Source organism: Drosophila subobscura, chromosome J, assembly GCF_008121235.1.
Source record: "Drosophila subobscura isolate 14011-0131.10 chromosome J, UCBerk_Dsub_1.0, whole genome shotgun sequence".
In the NCBI taxonomy this organism is placed as follows: Eukaryota; Metazoa; Arthropoda; class Insecta; order Diptera; family Drosophilidae; genus Drosophila; species Drosophila subobscura.
This window is the reverse complement of record NC_048532.1, coordinates 20,036,859-20,054,595: the sequence shown is the minus strand read 5'-3', so window position 1 is coordinate 20,054,595 and position 17,737 is coordinate 20,036,859. Positions and strand designations below refer to the sequence as shown.

The window sequence follows — 17,737 nt, the reverse complement described above, 5'->3', positions numbered from 1 at the left end:
TGATAGCGAGAGGTCAGCAACTACAGCAACAAACAAGAGGTTGAAAGGTAAAAGGTTGCCACAGGTTACAAAATTTATTACGCAGACTATAGCCATAGCAAGAGATATGTACGAGAGTTTTGCAATAATTAAAATCAGTTTGCAACACGACACCATTTTCGATGGGGCCTGGGGGTCACCATAGCGAAATTAATTGAGAGCGCAATAAATTAGAGAAAACATTTCTGTTATATTTTATGCATGAGAGAAGAAGTTGACGAAAGATGTAGATGCTAAAGATGGTAGAATCATTTCTGGGAACGGGAGAACAGACTTCAAATGTGTAGAAAAGATCGGCAGATAGGGAAAGCAGATGGAAAGATATTTCCGAATGAGAAAATGGAACGAAAAATGCAATAAAATTCGAAATTAAATAACTAGCTGACAGTTTCAGCTATGGTAAAAATGCAATACCTCTGCATAGGATATTGCTGGGGTTTTAGGATAAAGAAAAAACAAAGAAAACAGCGCTTGAAAGGGTATAAAAATATCATTGATGGCAGATCCTTTCATTCCAGATAGCAATAACAATTTCCACCGACATCTTCGTTAAATTTCACTGTTTATTTCATCTATATAGCTGCTACACTCACCTGGATCTACGCGTCGTGGGATCCTTCATGACCATAGCCTCTGAGATTTCACCATAGCGTCCAAAGTAATCGCGTAAGCTCTCTGTAAAGAAAAACAAAAGAAAAGCAACAAAAATGAGTGACTGAAGGAAGGTACATACTGCAAATCAATCAATCAATCAAACTGTTTATATAAATTCAACTGGGAATACTGCTGGAAGTAAAGTAATTCCTTCAGTACGTAAAGTCGCCATCGAAATACAAAAATCACGACACAAACAGTAACTAATTTTATTTATGCGCTTCATAAAAATACTGGAAAAACGTAAACAAAAATCGCAAAACTTTGCTGCTGGTTTCTGCTGGCTCTCTGGACATCATTCACATGCTGCATGCGGCATACACCACACAAATACATACATTCGTGGGTGGAGGGGTGGGGCACGTTTACCCGTACTGCCAGCTCCCTGTATGGATTCTCCACTTCAGACGGGTACGTCGGCAGCTGTTGTCTGCGGTTTTGTGAGCTAATCTGGTTCTGCCACCAAGCGGAGGCACACACACACACACACAGGGCGTGGAGCAAAAGCACTTCAGCGGCACGTACGCACACAAACGCAAAACTGAAGTTATTTCAACAAAATTGCCAGACAAATGGGAGGAAAGCAGAAGGATCAAGAGCAGCAGCAGGAGCAGGAGCCGGAGCTGTGGCAGTGGCAGGCAACAGCGACAGATACCAAGCCTCGTTGGCTGCGATTTAATGCAGCAGCAGCAGTAGCAGAGGGCTGGGGAAAAAAACCGATAAAGTCATCTCTCATGGAGTTCGCATGGAGGGAAAAAAGTCAGCCCTAATCCAGTCGACGCAGGGACGTCATAAATTCAAACTACAATAAAAATTCAATAAAACAAACGATTTTTTCTGCTGCTGCTGCTGCTGCTGAACGGAGTTCCGCCAAGACGCTTCTTTAGCCATAAATGTGGTGCGATTTCTCGCACCAAAAGGACACCACACACACACGCACTATAAGCAGCGTTCCCCCCTCCCCAGCAACCCAACACCATTCGTAGAATCAAGGGGCAAAAGTGTCTGTGTGGCTGTGTGTCTGTGTGTGTGGAGCAACTAGTTGCGCCTTGTGTGGAACCCCACCAACAAAAGGGTAGTGGCATGTGGCACATGTGTGTCTGTGCGGCAGTCAAGTGGGGGCAATGCAACGCGAATCGCGCGTCGCGTGATTTACATAAGTATGCACAATAATTATGAACAATAAAAAACAATTTGTTTGCTTATGACAGTTTTGGTACCATAAATAACAACAGCAACTGGCTCTGCTCTGCTCTGCAGTGCTGTGCAGTGCTCGAGTGTGGCATGTGGCATGAGGCATGTGCGGAACGGGGCGCAAGTGGCTATGGGGTATGCGTGTGTGGCATGTAAATTGATGGCCACAACCAGAGCCAGAGGCCAAAAAAATATAAAAGGGTTGCGTATGTGGCGCTGCAAAGTATGCTACACTTTAAGTTTTAATGGGCAATTGCTCGGCCACCGTGGAAGAGAGAGAGTGAGAGTGAGTGGGATGATGAGGTATGCATGTATCTACATACATATATTCTGTATATTCTGTGGCATGACCGTCCATTAGCTGCAAGGTGTAGTAAAGTAGATAAACCTCGGGGGCAAAGTTATTCGTACTTTTCTACTTAGTAATCGTATATGTGTCTACCATTCCGAGTGTGTGTGTGTGTAGGAGGGCTCTGTCTTGGTATGAGAAGTAGGAATTGTTGGGCAGTTCTTTCAGCTTTGATATATCGGCTTTACATGTGATTTTTATGCGTATTTCTTGCTGCTCTTTTCGATAGATCTTTCGCCTATATTCAACAGTTTCCCTAGCTCATTCAGCTCTGAACTCTGACCTTTTTTAATTTTTCACAGCTACTTCCTTTACCTATTAATAGTCATGTCATCACTGCTTCCTTTGCAGCTCAAATCAAGCAAATTCCCAACTAATTTCTGATACTTTGCTGCAGTTTTGCAGTTGACTTATTTGGCACATCCTTTGACTATTAAATCTATGTCAAAATATCTTCAATTTCCCTTTTGCCCTCCACTCCGCTTTTGGTTGATTTCCAAATCCGAAAACTTCATCAACATTTTGATGCGATTCAAAGGTTTTTCGGACAGCCAGCTAAAGTTTTATACGAATTATAATTGCATTATTGGCTTCGCTTTGCTTTCAATTCAGTTTTGATGCCATCAGCCAGCAGCCATCCTGTCGCGTACACATACATACACATATATAGAGCCCTCTCTATTACCAGATTTCGTATCAAAATGCCAAAATGAAGTCATCATCAACATGTCAATCATATACCGGGGGCCCATCATCGTTCACTTTGTCAGGAGGACACAGGACACACACGTGGAACGTGGAATACCTTTCCGGCCAATTAACCATTTCAACATTTCTCACAGTGCACTTGCCCCTCTCCCTCTGCCCCATTCATTGCTCCTAGTAGCTCCCGCCGCCCCTCCATGTCCACCCACTGCACTGTCATTCCATTGCGACGTTCATTTTTGAGTGACAGCTGCAAAGTTTGTTTTGCATTTCATATTTGCGAGCTCTCGTCATGCAGTCGGCTACCCCGTCAGTGTCCCCCGCCTGTCCGTCCGTCCGTCCGTCCGTCAGTCTGCGAGTGTGCTCAGCGCCAACTGTCACTTGACTGCTGCTGCTGCCACAGCCACCGCCCCTGCCCCTGCCCCACCCACGCAACATGCAACACACGACTCCCACTGCTGCCCCCAACGCTGGACAGGGCCAATAGAATGCAGAGGCAAACAAAATAAATGTGTAAATGTGAAACAAACAAGAAAAAAGAACGCCAAAAAAAGAGAAAATTAAAACAAGCTGCAAAAAAAGTGAAAGAATGGGAAATGGTCAACAAATTAAAACGCGGAAAAATAAAAATAAAATTAAAATTTATTTGCTACAACAACAAAAAAGTGCTCATATAAATAAAACAAAGAACAAGGGGGCGGGGCAGGGGGGAAATATAAAAAAAGGAAGAGGAAATAGCGGAGGAGAGAGAGGTGTGGGCAGTGGAGTGGCGGCATTTGAAGAGTAGAAGCGCAAAGGAGACAACAGAGTGAGAAGTAGGCAGAGAAGGAGAGAGAGAGAGAGAGAGAGAATGGGAGAGAGCGAAAAAGAGCAACGTAGCGGTGGGGCAACAGGCAGGCGGCAATATATTGTAAAAACGGCTGGGCCAGGGCCAGGGCCAGGGACCGGGAAGCAGGCCAAAAAAGCCAAACTTGGATTTAATTAAAATGTTTACCACAGTCATTTCATTTTCATAGCCAGCAAACATAAATTTTGAAACGCATAGGAGGGCAGGGGACACAGTAGGGGCAGCGGCAGCGGGGGGTGGATCTGTAGCAGAACCACAGAGGCGAAACAGCTGCAAGAAAATGCCAGAAAACCATTAAAGTTGTTTGCCATTTTCATGCACAACAAATACAAAACACATATACATATTTATCCCCCCCATACATCACATATAAATACACAAAGACAAAGCAAAGGCACAACAATTTGATTGTTGCATTTGTGGTGCTGCCGTTGCTGCTGCTTACGATCTAGAAAATGCCAAAAATCTGTGAGGGAGCTGGGAAAATGGACTTTCAGGTAATTAGTTCAAGCAGTCGGCTACCCACAGCCCCCCCGCTCTGTGAGCAACAACAAACGACCTTCGACCTCCTACAGTGTCAGCAGAAAATTTATCCCAAATCCATTTAGTGAAATTATTTATAAGAAAAGTCTCTGCCAACCAGCAAGCAAGTCCCCTGCCCTGAGTCGTTCTCCTTACCCCTAGACCAAAAGGCAATCCGTTTTGCGGTTGCAGGCATATTAACCCCTTAACGTTCCACACAAAAGCCCTGCCGTACCCCGCTCTCGCTCTCCCTCTCTGTGTAGCGTCTCCACCCGCTACCATCATTCATCCATCTATCCCTTAGGAGGGTTAGGCCACACACCGCACATGTTGTCAAAAGCACAATGCTGAAACCATAAATTTATGTGCTTTCTATTGTTTTTGCCAAAGAAAGCGGAAGTTGTGTGTGTTCTCTCTCTCGCTCTCTCTCTCTCTCTCTCTGCTCTGCTCTGCTCAGCTCAGCTGCGGTGAGAGTGGAGGAAAAAGCAGAGCCAGCACCAGCACCAGAAGCAGCAAAAACTAGCAACAAAAAGCAGCACAGAGGCTGAGGAATGAGTGGAGCGGCTTGGGCAGAGTGAGCTGAAAAAAAGGTGTGCGCAAAGGGATTTCAATCAATTGTGAGGCAAACGGCAACTGGCAACTGGCAGCCAGCAGAAGAACGAAAAGCAACAAAAACTAACAACCTCTGACTGCCTCCTCCCTGCCTCATGCCTCATGCTGCCGCCTGCCACTGATTCTGTCCTCTTCTATCGTTTGTTTGAAAACGCAAATTGCTATTTTGCCTGAACATCACACAGAGTGAGATGGCCATAGCTTAGCGGGGAGAGAGAGAGAGCGAGATGTGAAGCCTGTTGTAACACATCCTTCCCCACTCCCTCCCTTGCGTGTGGCATCATTTTTCATGCGCTCCAACAACTTTTGACAAAGGTCGGTCAAGCAAGTCTTAAAAACTTTGCGACAAGACAACGCACGTTCCACGCTCCATGCTCTCCACGCTCCCCCTTCCTGTTCGCCTATTCGCTTAGTGAATTACGCAGGCTTTAAGGGGTTAAGGGGGTTAAGGTTCAGGCCCCATGCACACCACCAGCCCACCCCCATGGGGCCAGCGGGTAACAGTTGTCGCTGTTTGCTCTTCGCCCTAAGCCGTAAATAATAATATTTAGACAAGTTGGCAGCACCAAAAACGTCTACAAAACGTACAAAAAGCGGAACGACAATTGATGCCTGCCCTCTCGGAATGGTTTAGCATGTGGATAACAGTTAAGTAGAACAGTTGAGAGGTGGTAAAAATAATGAAAGATGTGAGAGAAAGCCAAAAGTCTCACAATTTCTTATCAAAGATTGGAAGGAGTTGCTCAGAAAGAGTTCCTTAAAGTTATTCAAGCTCTTTCATCTACAAATCGAACCCTAAACCCGTATATTTCGCATAAGAAGTGCCCAAGATATGCCAAAAGTAACAGATAATAAAAGATAACAAACGAAAAACCCCTTCGTAAACCCTCTCGCAGCAGCCGCCCAAACAGTATCAAAAAGCTTTAAAATAAATTCCAGCTTAATCCTAGCGAAAGGTTCTTATAAATGTCTGCAAAAACACTCCACGCTTTGATCTATAAATCAAAACCTTAAGCCCGTATGTGCCACATGTGCATAAGTTATCTTTTAATTAAGTTGAAGCTCTTCCGACTCCTCTTTCCCCACTGTGGAACATCTTCATGCAGCGCTAGAAATTACAAATTAAAATATCTGATTTCTGGTAAAAAATTATAGAAAACTTTATTTAAATTTCCCCTCTTGCGCCTGCAGCTCCCCCTTAACCCTACTCAGGGAAAACTTGTTTACAAGCGTCAACATTTCTACCTGCTCTGGCTGAAGAAAATGTTTGGCCCAACTTTACGTATCCAAAATGCGTTGCGATTTATGGTTTGGCTTATGGGGGGAGGAGGGAGGTCTACCAAAAGTCCATAGACTTATAGATTGCCAAGCTCTGGCACTTACCATAATTGCATTTTTGATTTCCAAGCAGTTTTCTTGGACAACTTTGAATAATTTATGTGTGTGGCTGTGGCTGTGTGTCTCTGTCTTCTCTGTTGTGCAGTTCAAAGGTTTGGAGCCTGAAGGCAACGCACAAATTAAAATCAACGCACACCGAAAAGTGATTGATGAATGGCTTTTCTTCTGTTCTTCGTTGTGTTCTCTGTTTTTGGCCTATTGTTCGGGTCAAGTCATTTAAATATGGGGAATTGCTGCGGACAATGCGGACAATGCGGACAATGGGGGATAATGTGTATTTGGGGAGTTGGAGTTGGGTTTTGGGCACACAAACAATGGATCAGAGATAGATATATTCCAAGGTAAACTTGAAAAACTAAACAGAATGTCAAAAAATCAAAGTCCAAACAAAAGGAAGGCAAAAGGGGCAAGGCAAGGCAAGGCAAGGCAAGGCAAGGCCAAGGGAGAGAGTAGGCTTCAAGTTGAAGCTGAAGACGCCACGACGCTGGTTAAACAAAAGGCGGTTTCAAAAACTTTTCCACACACACACACACACACACACAAAAGCAAACTTTGAGACAACTTTTGAGCGCAAGAGAGAGACATTTGGAGAGAGGTAGAAACGCAATGAGACAGAGCGAAAGTGGAAAGTGGAAGCTGCTTATCTCCGACTGACATACACACACACACAGAGAGAGCGGGGGCAGGACCCCAGGGTGGCAGCATCAAAAGCATGCTAATGTCCAGCAGTCCTGGCCGCAAATATTGGCCAGGGTAAGGTGCGGGCTGGGGGGCCATAGTTGGACAGAGACAAGAGCCAAGAAGTCAAGCACGAAAAAGGGTCAAGAGGTGGGAATTCAAAGGAACAGACGACACGGCGAATCCTTCGCTCTACGCAGGATATGCGACTCTGCAACGCATTCGAATCAATTGATTTTTTTTTTTTGGGGGCGGATAACTGTAGAAAGGATCCATCGGTATCCATGGGCGGATGAAAGGACGCCGGAGTGTCCGTCTCTGAATGCAAAAAGTCGCTTCCTTCCTTCGTTTCTTCGCTTTTTTATTTGTGTGCTGCAGCCAAGTGGAATAAATTTCCAGCAGTCAAGGTAAATCGTCGTGGAAATCACTGAAAGCAAATTAAAAAGTAACAGAGAGCAGCAGCAGCAGCAAGAGAAGAAGGAGGAGCAGGAGGCGAAGCAGGAGCAGCAGCAGTGGGAGTTGCGAGCGAGTCAATAAGGATGATGAGGATTCGAGTGTATTCGTGGAAGCGGCACCAAAAGGGTCAAGCCATCGACGCAATAAACCAAAAAGGCGGCGATCGGGCAGGCGTGGCAGAAGTCTGGGATCTGCATGGGGTGTGTGGTGTGGGGGTGCATGCCTCTAAAGGATTTCCTTATAAATTATTGTGAATTTATGCGAATCATTTCCAGTTGGATTGCCCCAACGTTGCCATAGCAGGGGGGGAGAGGGAGTCGGAGCAGGCCAAAGCCGGCAAGGATTTTGAACTTTATAATTGAATCCATTACTTAAGAAACGTGCGTCCAAGATTTCGATGTATTAAAGTGTTTGCAGGGACTGCACCAGCACCCACCCCCCAGCCAGCCAGCCATTCATTCTACTGTCGAGCCTCATCACGAATCAGGCGCTGATTGCCAGGCGGCAGGCAAGGGGTGAGAGCGAATTAAGTTTTTTTTTGTTGGTTTGTTTGGTGTCTGCATCCCCCACACCCACCGAAAAATAAGTTTTAATTACGGGCATATGATGGTGGCCGATAATAATAATAATAATAACAACGGAGCGAAAAATGGAAAACCAAGCGCCAGGCGCACTGAGCAAAAACTTTTGGCACCAAGGCAACCCCAGCGAAAGCAAAAGCCGAAAGAAAACCCCAACAGAGAGAGAGAGAGAGAGAGAGAGAGAGAGGGGAAGCAGCGAAAACGTAGGATCCACTGACTGAAAAATTCTATTATAATTAATAGCAGAAAATTATGAAATTAATGCAGAAAACACCACACGAACAGGGGCAAGCGGCAGTCAGGCAGCAGGCAGCAGGGAAACATGCCCCAAAAATTGGATTCATTAAAAATTGAAGTGGGTTTCAGAAGCGGCTTTGCCTTCGACAGACAAAAAAAACACAAAAAACAAGCAGAGCGGCGAATGAGATACAGTTAGAGTATCTTCTTATGGCTTATCCCAAATAACTTGGTTCGAATGCAGCCAAAAAGGGTTCCATGAAGCAGTGGGGTTAGTCCTAGATAAGGCTGGGTTGTGGGGGTTGTACCCACAATAATTGAATCTCTTTCGGTCTCTTTGCATTGCTCAAATCACATTTCATAAAATGTTGCTCCAAATTGTGATGAGGAACGGCCGCAAGCAACGGATTACGTATAACGAATAACGGATTAGAGGTTACAGATTTCACACGCCACTGAGCAGATAATCGGGCAAAAGGGGGGCGGGGGAAACGGAAGGGGAAGTCTTTTATGGAATGGTTTTAGTACAGGAATGGAATGGAATTCGATTTGTACGCTCTTCAATCATGATACTTCCCTACTAAAAATATTTCCAAATCAATTTAAACCTCATTTCGAGTGTATTTTCTGTGTGGATTATCCATCTAAAAGTTAGTTTTTTATTTCTCCCAGCAAACATTCAACCAAAAAGCCATTTTGCTTGAAGAAATGTCCCTTTAGAGTGTACTTTTCCATCATTCTACCTACAGTTTCCTCCCTGCAAGTGTCTCTGCCTCATATCTATCAAATTGAAGCTCTCACTGGAGTCTGTTTCTCCCAGCAAAGAGACTTACTTCAGTTACACTCTCAAAGAGCGAATCAGAGACCAAAGTTACTTTCATTTGCCCAAAGTATCTGCCACTTTATGGAGTACTCCACTCTGGATTTCCATCTATCTATCTATCCTGCGTGCCATAAAGTGTCCGGGAGGCCTCTTCTCATTTTCCATTTTCCCCACTCGAAACATTTCATTTCATTTCACTTTCCCCAACTGGATTTTCCTGCCTGCCTGTGCCGCTTGCCGCTTTTGTTGCACGCAATTTTTCATACTAATTACCAAGCAATTTAGTTTTGTGTGTTAACACTCTGCTCAGGCCAGCACAGCTGCCTGCCTGCCACGTTGATTGGCATTGGCAAGCGGCATTGGCAAGTGGCAGTGTGCCAGTGGCAGTGTGGCAAGCGGCAACGGCAGGTGGCCGCCTCATTAGTGGCTTAACTTGCTATACAAAATGTGGCACTTATGGCAAACACAGAAGCGGTGGCAGGAGCTGCCAGAAGAGAGAGAGAGAGAGAGAGGTGGCAACACGAAACATGAAAAAGCAGCAGCATCAAATTGACACTTAACCGGTAAGAGGGAAGTGAGGGAAGAGAAGTGGGAGGAGAGGGCGAAAGGGAATCAAGTGAAGGGGAGAGATGAGGTGATGCTGAGAGGCAACAATGAGCAGCCACACGTTGACCAGCTAAGAGGATGGCTCGATGGCTGGCTGGCACAGGACTAACAGGAACAACAGCATTGCCGACTGTGTAAACAAAAACGACGATGACGACAACGAAGAGCAAGAGGCAAACACACACACACACCCAGAGAGACACCGAACAGGATGAGGAAACGACAGGCGACAGAGCCCTGCCACATATCAGTCAGCGGTGCAGAGCCATGGGGGAGTACCCATGGAGATCCCCCCCCTTTTAAAGTCGCTTCGACGCTGGGGCACTTGTTGGTGTCCATAAGCTGGCTGGGCAAACAGGCAAACAAAACCCAACTAACAAGCCATAAGACGACAGCCTCTGCGCTCCCTGGCAGTGCCAGTGCCTGCCAGTGACAAATTGTGCCAAATCGAAATGGCAAACAGAATGCCAACAGCAGCAGCCACACTGAAAGCTGTGAAGAAACAGAAATAAAGAAAAAGCAAAAGAAAAGGGAGGGAGAGAGCGAGCGAGTGACACATGTACCAGCAAAGAGAGACAAGCCAGAGAGGAGGCAGGAATCTTTGCTCTACAAACAGAAGCAACAAATATGCAAATTTTTCACACAGCTGCTAATTTGGCAGAAGCAGAAAGAAAGCAAAAAAATGATTCTTAGGCTGCCATAACTTTGGAACAACCTTAGAGGCTCTTTGGGTTTATGATCAATGGGGGAAGAGTCTTCGGATGAGCAGAAAAATTTTCAAGGCTTCATTGCTTAGTGAGTAAAAGCTTTAATTTATAGAAGTTTGTGTTTACAACAGTACCCAAACTCCAGTTTTTGCTCTTAGGGAAATATCCTCAGCTATTGCTAATCAAAAATACCTCCCGCTCTGCGCTGCCTTCTCATGCGTAATCAAAATCCTCTTACCCACTTCAGAGTGTATCAAAAAATATGAGCAACAGTTCCCCAGCCTCAGAAAATAGTTACACGCAGGCAGGGAGCGGGGAGCAGCAGCAGGAGCAGCATATTGATGGCCGGCAATCAAATGTGCCACGGGGCGTGTGCGCAGCGAGGATTGCAAGATGGAAAGTGGCACAGAACTGGCTACACTTTTGCTCCTAGGTCCACTTTGTGCGGCATTAGCTAAACAAATAATCATTACATTTTCCATTTGTTTTTTCTGTTTCTGTTTCTGTTTTTGTATTTTGAATGCCCGCGTTGCCCGCATGCCCCATGCCCCATGCCACATGCCACATATATCTCGTAACGCCTCTCACTGTGTTTTCTGGAGTGTATCGATGGCCGCGCAGGGCCACGGCAGCAGGCAAATAAAAATCTCTCACGCATTCCCGGCACGTACCACATGATGCCTGGGCCGACTCCTCCTCCTCATCAACACCGATGCCACGTCGCCACCACTTGACGAACGTTGAGTTACAAGCAAACAGAGCGCTCTCTTGAGAGGCGCATAAGCTACGACGTAGCTATGTGCCACCCCTCCCTCCCTACCCTTGGGGCAAACCCCATCCGCAGCCCATGTCCATTGCCTTGCTCTACCCCGCCTAGCCATCTCCATTACCATTTATATTCCCCATCTTTCACTCGCATTTAAAAAAGTATCAATTTCATTGTTACGCGAGCTCGTTTTTTTTGCCTTCTCCTCTCCACACTCCGCACTCCACTCCTCTCTACCACTGCCTCCTATTTCTACACTCTCTGTCTCTGTTTCTCTGCTTCACTCTGTGCTTCCTCTCCGTGTTTTGGTTCTTTATTATAAATTCCCCTAAAGAAGAGTATTAGGAGTATTATGGTAACAGCAAAAAAACAAACCAAAAATCTAGAAAATAAAATGGCCGATGAAGAATAAATAAATATACTGCCATCTGTAAATTCTAGTAAAATATCATTATAAAATCTACAATTGAAAGAGACAAACAGCACCAACAGCACCCAAGAAATATCTCATCAAAATATTAAAACCTTTCCTCAGGTTATTTCAGAAGAATTCTTTGGCAGAAAGGAAGAATCCCCTTAGAGCACATCGCAAGAAACTGCAAAATTCTATAAAGTCTTGAATTAAATTCCAGGTATATAATACATATTCCAACACTTTATTCCCTCAAGTAATTCTGCACATCAAGTTCTGCTAAAATATGTTTATGTAGCTCTCTGATTGCGGATGCTTCCCCTCAAAGTGAGAGCATCGAAACTTCGCTTCAAACTTCCCCCGCAATTTCTCTTCCTCATTTTCATTTGGCTGTTGGAAAGTGAAATAAATTTTGAAACGGCAATTGCACGAAGGGGCATGCCCCATGGCAATATTAGATGAACATTTTCCGCCAGGACCCAGCGAGAGAGAGAGAGAACAGAAGCTGAGGAGAAAGGACAGGGCGCAAGGCGAAGGACAACAAATTATTGCCCGGTCATGACGTGAGTTTTCATTCGACTTTGACTTTTTGCATAAAATTTCAATAAGGCACAGGCAAATGAGTTTTTCTTTTCTCCCACTCCCCACCCACCCCCCTCTCTCTGCTGCTCTATCCCTATTTTCTCAGGGTAGATAAAGTACCAATAGTTTGAGCTTTTCCTTCTTTATATTTTTTGGGGTGATTTCTGTCGTGTCCCTCGTGTCAAATTGAAGGCTAATCAGGGGTCTCAGCTCGCTCAGGTTTTGTCCCTTAGTTTTGCCCACAGCAGCAGCTGTACAGCGAGAGGGTAACGAAGAGGGGCCTTGGGGGCAGGGGGGGAAGTAATGCATCATTTTGTGGTCAAAATGGCAAAAGCGTTAAGTTTTTATGGCCAACGATGGCTTTTTGGATCCAGACCAGGAATATAATCTCCTGCTGTTTGTTCGCTCTTCGCTTGCTGCTGGCTGGCTTGGATTTGTTTTGTTTTCATTTTGTTTGGGAGTTTCGTCGCTCGTTTGCTTTGTATTTTATTATTATCGCTCTTGGCAGGCGAAACATGGCTCAAAGTCTCCCGACCCCTCCACCTCCCCAGACATTTAGCCACTCCCTGCTCGCAGCAACAAACCAAAACCAAAAACCGAAACAACAATAAAACCAGTCAAAAAGCACTCGAAATGCCAAATGAGTTGGTCCCGCCCACCTTTTGCCTAATGGCTACGTTCATGCCTCGTGCCCCATGCCACCACCACTGTCTCCCCGGGAGACTTTCTCCCCTCTCTGTGTGCTCTCACCTTTTGCAATTAATCCGTGGCAGGCACCGCCTCCTACGACTTCTCCTCCGCCGCTTTCGTTTTGTCCATGAAGATTTTTGGCCAAGGAAATGGCATGCCATGCCGTTATACCCCGCTCCGCTTCCCACCCCATTCGTTATCTCAACATTTTGCTTCGTTTTTCATAAACAAAACGAGAAAATCTGTTTTGGCTCGAAGCAGATTCCACAGGAAGAGCAGCAGCAGCAGCAGCAGCAGCAGCAGCAACAAGGCGAAGGAATCACTTCCAGCTGCAATTTGGCATCGTTTTGCGGCGTGGATTCTACTACTCCCTTAAGCCCTGCCGTCCTCTCCTTACCCTTACCCACCACTCGCACTGAGCCAACTCCCATAAGCCATCTCTCTCGCTCTCTCTGCAACAATTGCTGCTGCTGCTGCTGCCATTTTCCGGTCTCAAGTGACAAATATTAGACGAGTCTTTATCGCTAATTAGACTTTTGGAGACCGTAAATCTGTTGTCATTTATTATTGTTGTTGCTGCTTTACCATTTGCTGTTGCTGTTTGACTTTTTGTTGCTGTGTACAACTTGCAGTTGAGTTGTTCTTGTTGTTGAATGCTTGCAAAATAGTTTTATTGCAGTTGTCGTGATTGTAGAGTTTATTTTTGTGGAGTTGGAATTCAGAAATGTTTGGCTTTTAATATTTTATGTAGTCGTTGTTGAGTTTCTGGTAATGTTGTTCTGTTGTTGAATTGTAATTGAAGTTATTGGTAAGAGCACTAGCACCTCATGCTGTGAGTGCCACAGATAAATGCACTCAGAAGTTTGCCAAAATGTAGAAACAACAAGAAAGAAAACAAGAGCGACACTGATGCCGGAAATATTCGCGACTCCAAGTGAAGTTGGTGCCAACGGAGTGCTCCAAACCCAAAAGGAAGTTTGGGGAAGTTCTCTACGAACAGGAAACTCTCGAGCATAACACAGATCATCCACAATCGAGAATAAGAAGCCACATAAGTAGCCTCACTCTGAGCATGCGATCGACAACTGAATACTCAGGCAATTTCAACCATTTTCGCCAGCGAACTCTTAATTTTCATTCATTTTCTGGATGTTGCTGCTGCCCCTCCCTACATTCTCCCCCTGCTGCTGTTGCACCACAGGCGGATGGCACTGCCAATGGCTAACTATGGAAAACAATGGCCTTGGATTGCATCCAGCAGACGAAACAATTCTGCGGGATACGGATACGGATGCGGACAAACGACAGGCAGTCACAGCCGGGAAAGAGTCTGGGGGGGCTGAACTGGTGGCAGTGTCTACGATTATACGAATTTTTTATGGCACATATGAGACTAATAGACGAAGGCAGGGAGAGAGAGAGAGAGATGGAGAAGTGGCGAGAGAATTGTGGGGACACAGCAGCTGCCGCATGCCAAGAAAACGAGCCGAATGCCAGAGGCAATTTATGCGGCTCAGTGTTGCATTAAATGTACAGTGAAATGCTCGACTTAATAAAACAAAACAACAACAAAAAATACAATATAAAAATGTATAAAAAAACCAAAAATGGAAGGAGGCAGAGCTCAAATAAAGAGGGAGAAAGTAGAACAGTGGCTTCAGAAGGAGAATCCAATTTGAAGTGTGGCCGGAAATGAAGCGTTCCCCCCCGTCCCGCATCATGCATACATATTTTTGTAGGTAATAAGTGATTTTGCGGTCCTTTGTTGTACATATGTAAATATGTACATATGTATGTATATTTGTATGTATGTACATATGTACATACATCCCCTCTGGTTACGGCTACGGCAGGGTATGCTTATTGGGTGTTTAAATATGCAACAGCGGAGTTGTAGTTGTAAAATCAAAATCTATGCCCATAAGAAGCGAAGAGCAGAGCAAAATAAAGACAGAAAACTGCGCACCAAACTGCAGTCCCGTTTCGCTACTCCCTCTATGCCCTTCACACTGGTGGGCGCCGTATTCGCTGCGAGCGAGTGTCGTTGTTGTTGCTCAGAGAGCGCAAGTTTGCAGCGCAGCTGGAAAGCAAAACGAACATGATCGGACATGAACGACAGCGAGAAACCAAAACAACCACCATTTGCGACTCATGCAATTTGCAAGCAACGCAGCAGCTTGGAACCGTATGCGCGTTGTTTTTGTTGTTGCTGAGAGAGCTGCATGGAGCGAAGCAAATGCGAGAGCGCTTATTGTGCGTGAGCGCAAGCAAAGGTAGTCGAAATGAAGATCAAGAGATAAGACAAATGCGAAATGCAAGAAGAGGGGCAGAGCCTGAGTTTATGTGGAATTCAATTCGGTTTTAGCATGGGCTTTAATTGAATTAATATCTTAATGCACATTTATACTTATTTACCTGATTCTGATTTACATTTAACATTTAACATGTGATTTCAATTATTCTCATGGAAAATATTTAAATGTAATCATTCTTCGGTTTTAGCTTTACCTTCAGTTGAAATCCCAAGAAATCCATGAAAATTTAAGCATTCCATCATTCCCCCAAGCTGCTGTGAAAGCCCTGCTAAAACCCCGTTAAATCTCTTTAAAAACATCCCATCCCCAGAAATGAGTTCTTAATGAGTATTTCATAGGTGATTGTTCCTTCGGCTTCAGCATTTTGGCTGCCATTTCCGTGTTTCTGGTTCCGAAACCAAAAACTTAGTTAACATCCACACACACACGCACGCAGATGCAGATACAGATACAGGCACTCTGTGTGTGTGTGTGTGTGTGGCATGTGTATGATAAATAGCTTTCAATTTATATGCCTCCTCCTAAGGGCGGCGGCGGTCAGGCGCCAACAGTTTTTTGGGTTGAAGGAAACGGCAGGCAGGCGGCAGGCAGGGGGTGGAGACTTAAAGGTGTTCAAGGGTCATTTATCAGGCAGAGCGGCAACATTTAGCTGGCAAGGTGTGTCAGTGTGTGTATGTGTGTGTGTGTGGCAAGGATATTTATGCCCTTCCGCCTCTGGAGGCTGTCTAGAGAGGTTTCTGGCTGGCTGCCTCCACCAGTGGCAACAACTAGTGGCATATTCATTTCGATCTGAAAGTGAAAATCATTTGCAATTGTGGCAGGCAGCAGTCTCGGGACTCGGCATGGTCGAAATTACTTTAACCCGCCACCAGATGGGGCACACACAGCGTACATGTACCGTACAAAGTTGCACCTCACACCAGAGGTATGCCTGACTTTCCCTCTTCCCCCGCTGTCTCTATTAAATGAGTGTGTCGACAGGTGTGCAAGTAATTACACTCACACCCATCATCAGCAGCAGCAGCAGCAGCAGGGGAGGTGCTTTGGTTTTGTGCCACGTTTTAGTCTTTTTTGCATAACGGCAGCAACTGCTGCCACATACAATTTATACTTGCCGCTGCCACTGAGGCGCAGACAGGCATTCTGCCTGGCAGTCAGTCAGTCAAGGAAAAATGGTTGCCATTTCCTTTCGTTCCTCGTCAAAATTAATTAATTTGCAGCGCTGCAGCAGCAAGGAGGTCCGCTGGCTGGTCTGGCCTGGCACATTCCTCCATTCCATCTAGTAGCTTGCGGTTATGCCTCAGAAGCCCGCCCCCACCCCCACACACCACAACCCCAGCCGACAAATCCATGGGCACGATGCGGCACTCATACTTAGCCCATTAAAACAGGCAGAAAACAGGCAGCCGCCCACTGTGGGGCGCTCTCTGTCCCATTCACTAATATCGCTCATCGTCCCACAGTCGCATAGTCCACAAATCAAACCATGAAGGCAGCCAGCCAGCGATTTACACTGTGAAACAAGCATGAGGGACGGGGGTAAAAACATCTTAAGAAATTCTTTAAGCTATCAATAGAGAGGTCTCCGAGCTCCCTGCACGATCTTCAGCACTCCCAAATATCCATCCAGAAATATCCATAAAAAATATCTAGCTAAAAGATACAAATCAGTAGGTTCTGCCACTTTTATTTTCTATCTACAGGGCAGTAAAAGACCCAATAGAGTTCTCCCTCTTCCGCACCCAACAATCCCACGCCTGCCCTGATGAATGGAGAGCAATTCCCTTGGCCCATTCAAAGCATTTAAGCAACAAAAGCAGATTGAAATATGCATAGAAAACAGCAAACAAAAGGCAACTTTTGAATGTTTCCGATGGATAACACTTCGTGTTGGGCGCTGGCCGCTCTCTAATCGAAACGCAACTTTGTTGCGGAGTGAAATCAAATCCAGGGGTCAGTTGGCGGCTATTGATTACCAAAGTGCGAGTGCGGGGTGCGGTGCGGGGTGCAGGGGGGAGGGAGAGAGCCAAGCCAATTGAATTGAATTTGTGCTACAAATCAAGTAAGCAACTTAGCAGCTAAACAACAACAACAAAAGCAACAGCAGCAACAACAGCAGCTACCTGCCACCAAGCCCCTAAGCCATGCCCCCATCCCCATCGTCTCCACCCCCCATTCTTTCCTCTTCCTGTCAATAGTTGACCCCAATCAGAAGGGAAGGGGGGAACACACACAAAAGTACGCACGTAGATAAGGCAGTGGGGTGGGGGGCATGGGGCATGTGGCATGAGCAAGAGTAGCGGCAATCAATTGCAAGGAATGTGAAGAGGCAGCAAAAAAAGAGAAAAGTACAAAGAAGGGCACAAAGGGGCAGGCCAAAAAGGGGGAGGCAAAAGTGCACAAGCTTTTCGCCTTTTGTGCGTTTAGGGGGCGGGGATTTGTCTGTGTGTGTGTGGGTGTGGGTGTGCCTGCCCCACGTGGCAGTGAAGTGCAGCTATAAAATACTAATCCGCATCAAATGAATGCTACATCAATCTTGTGTCGGTCGCAGGCGGCACTGAAGC

The 17,737-nt window shown here is 45.6% G+C and overlaps 1 protein-coding gene across 5 annotated transcripts in view; it reads right to left on the bottom strand.

Moving 5' to 3' along the window:
* LOC117893562 (RNA-binding protein Musashi homolog Rbp6) overlaps positions 1–17,737 on the bottom strand; it is a 173,225-nt gene that overhangs the window by 113,767 nt on the left and 41,721 nt on the right. For all 5 annotated transcript variants that reach the window (XM_034800225.1, XM_034800229.1, XM_034800230.1 and 2 more), the window contains exon 3: positions 633–714. In XM_034800225.1, the coding sequence (XP_034656116.1) occupies positions 633–714 (82 nt within the window). The remainder of the gene's footprint in view (positions 1–632; positions 715–17,737) is intronic.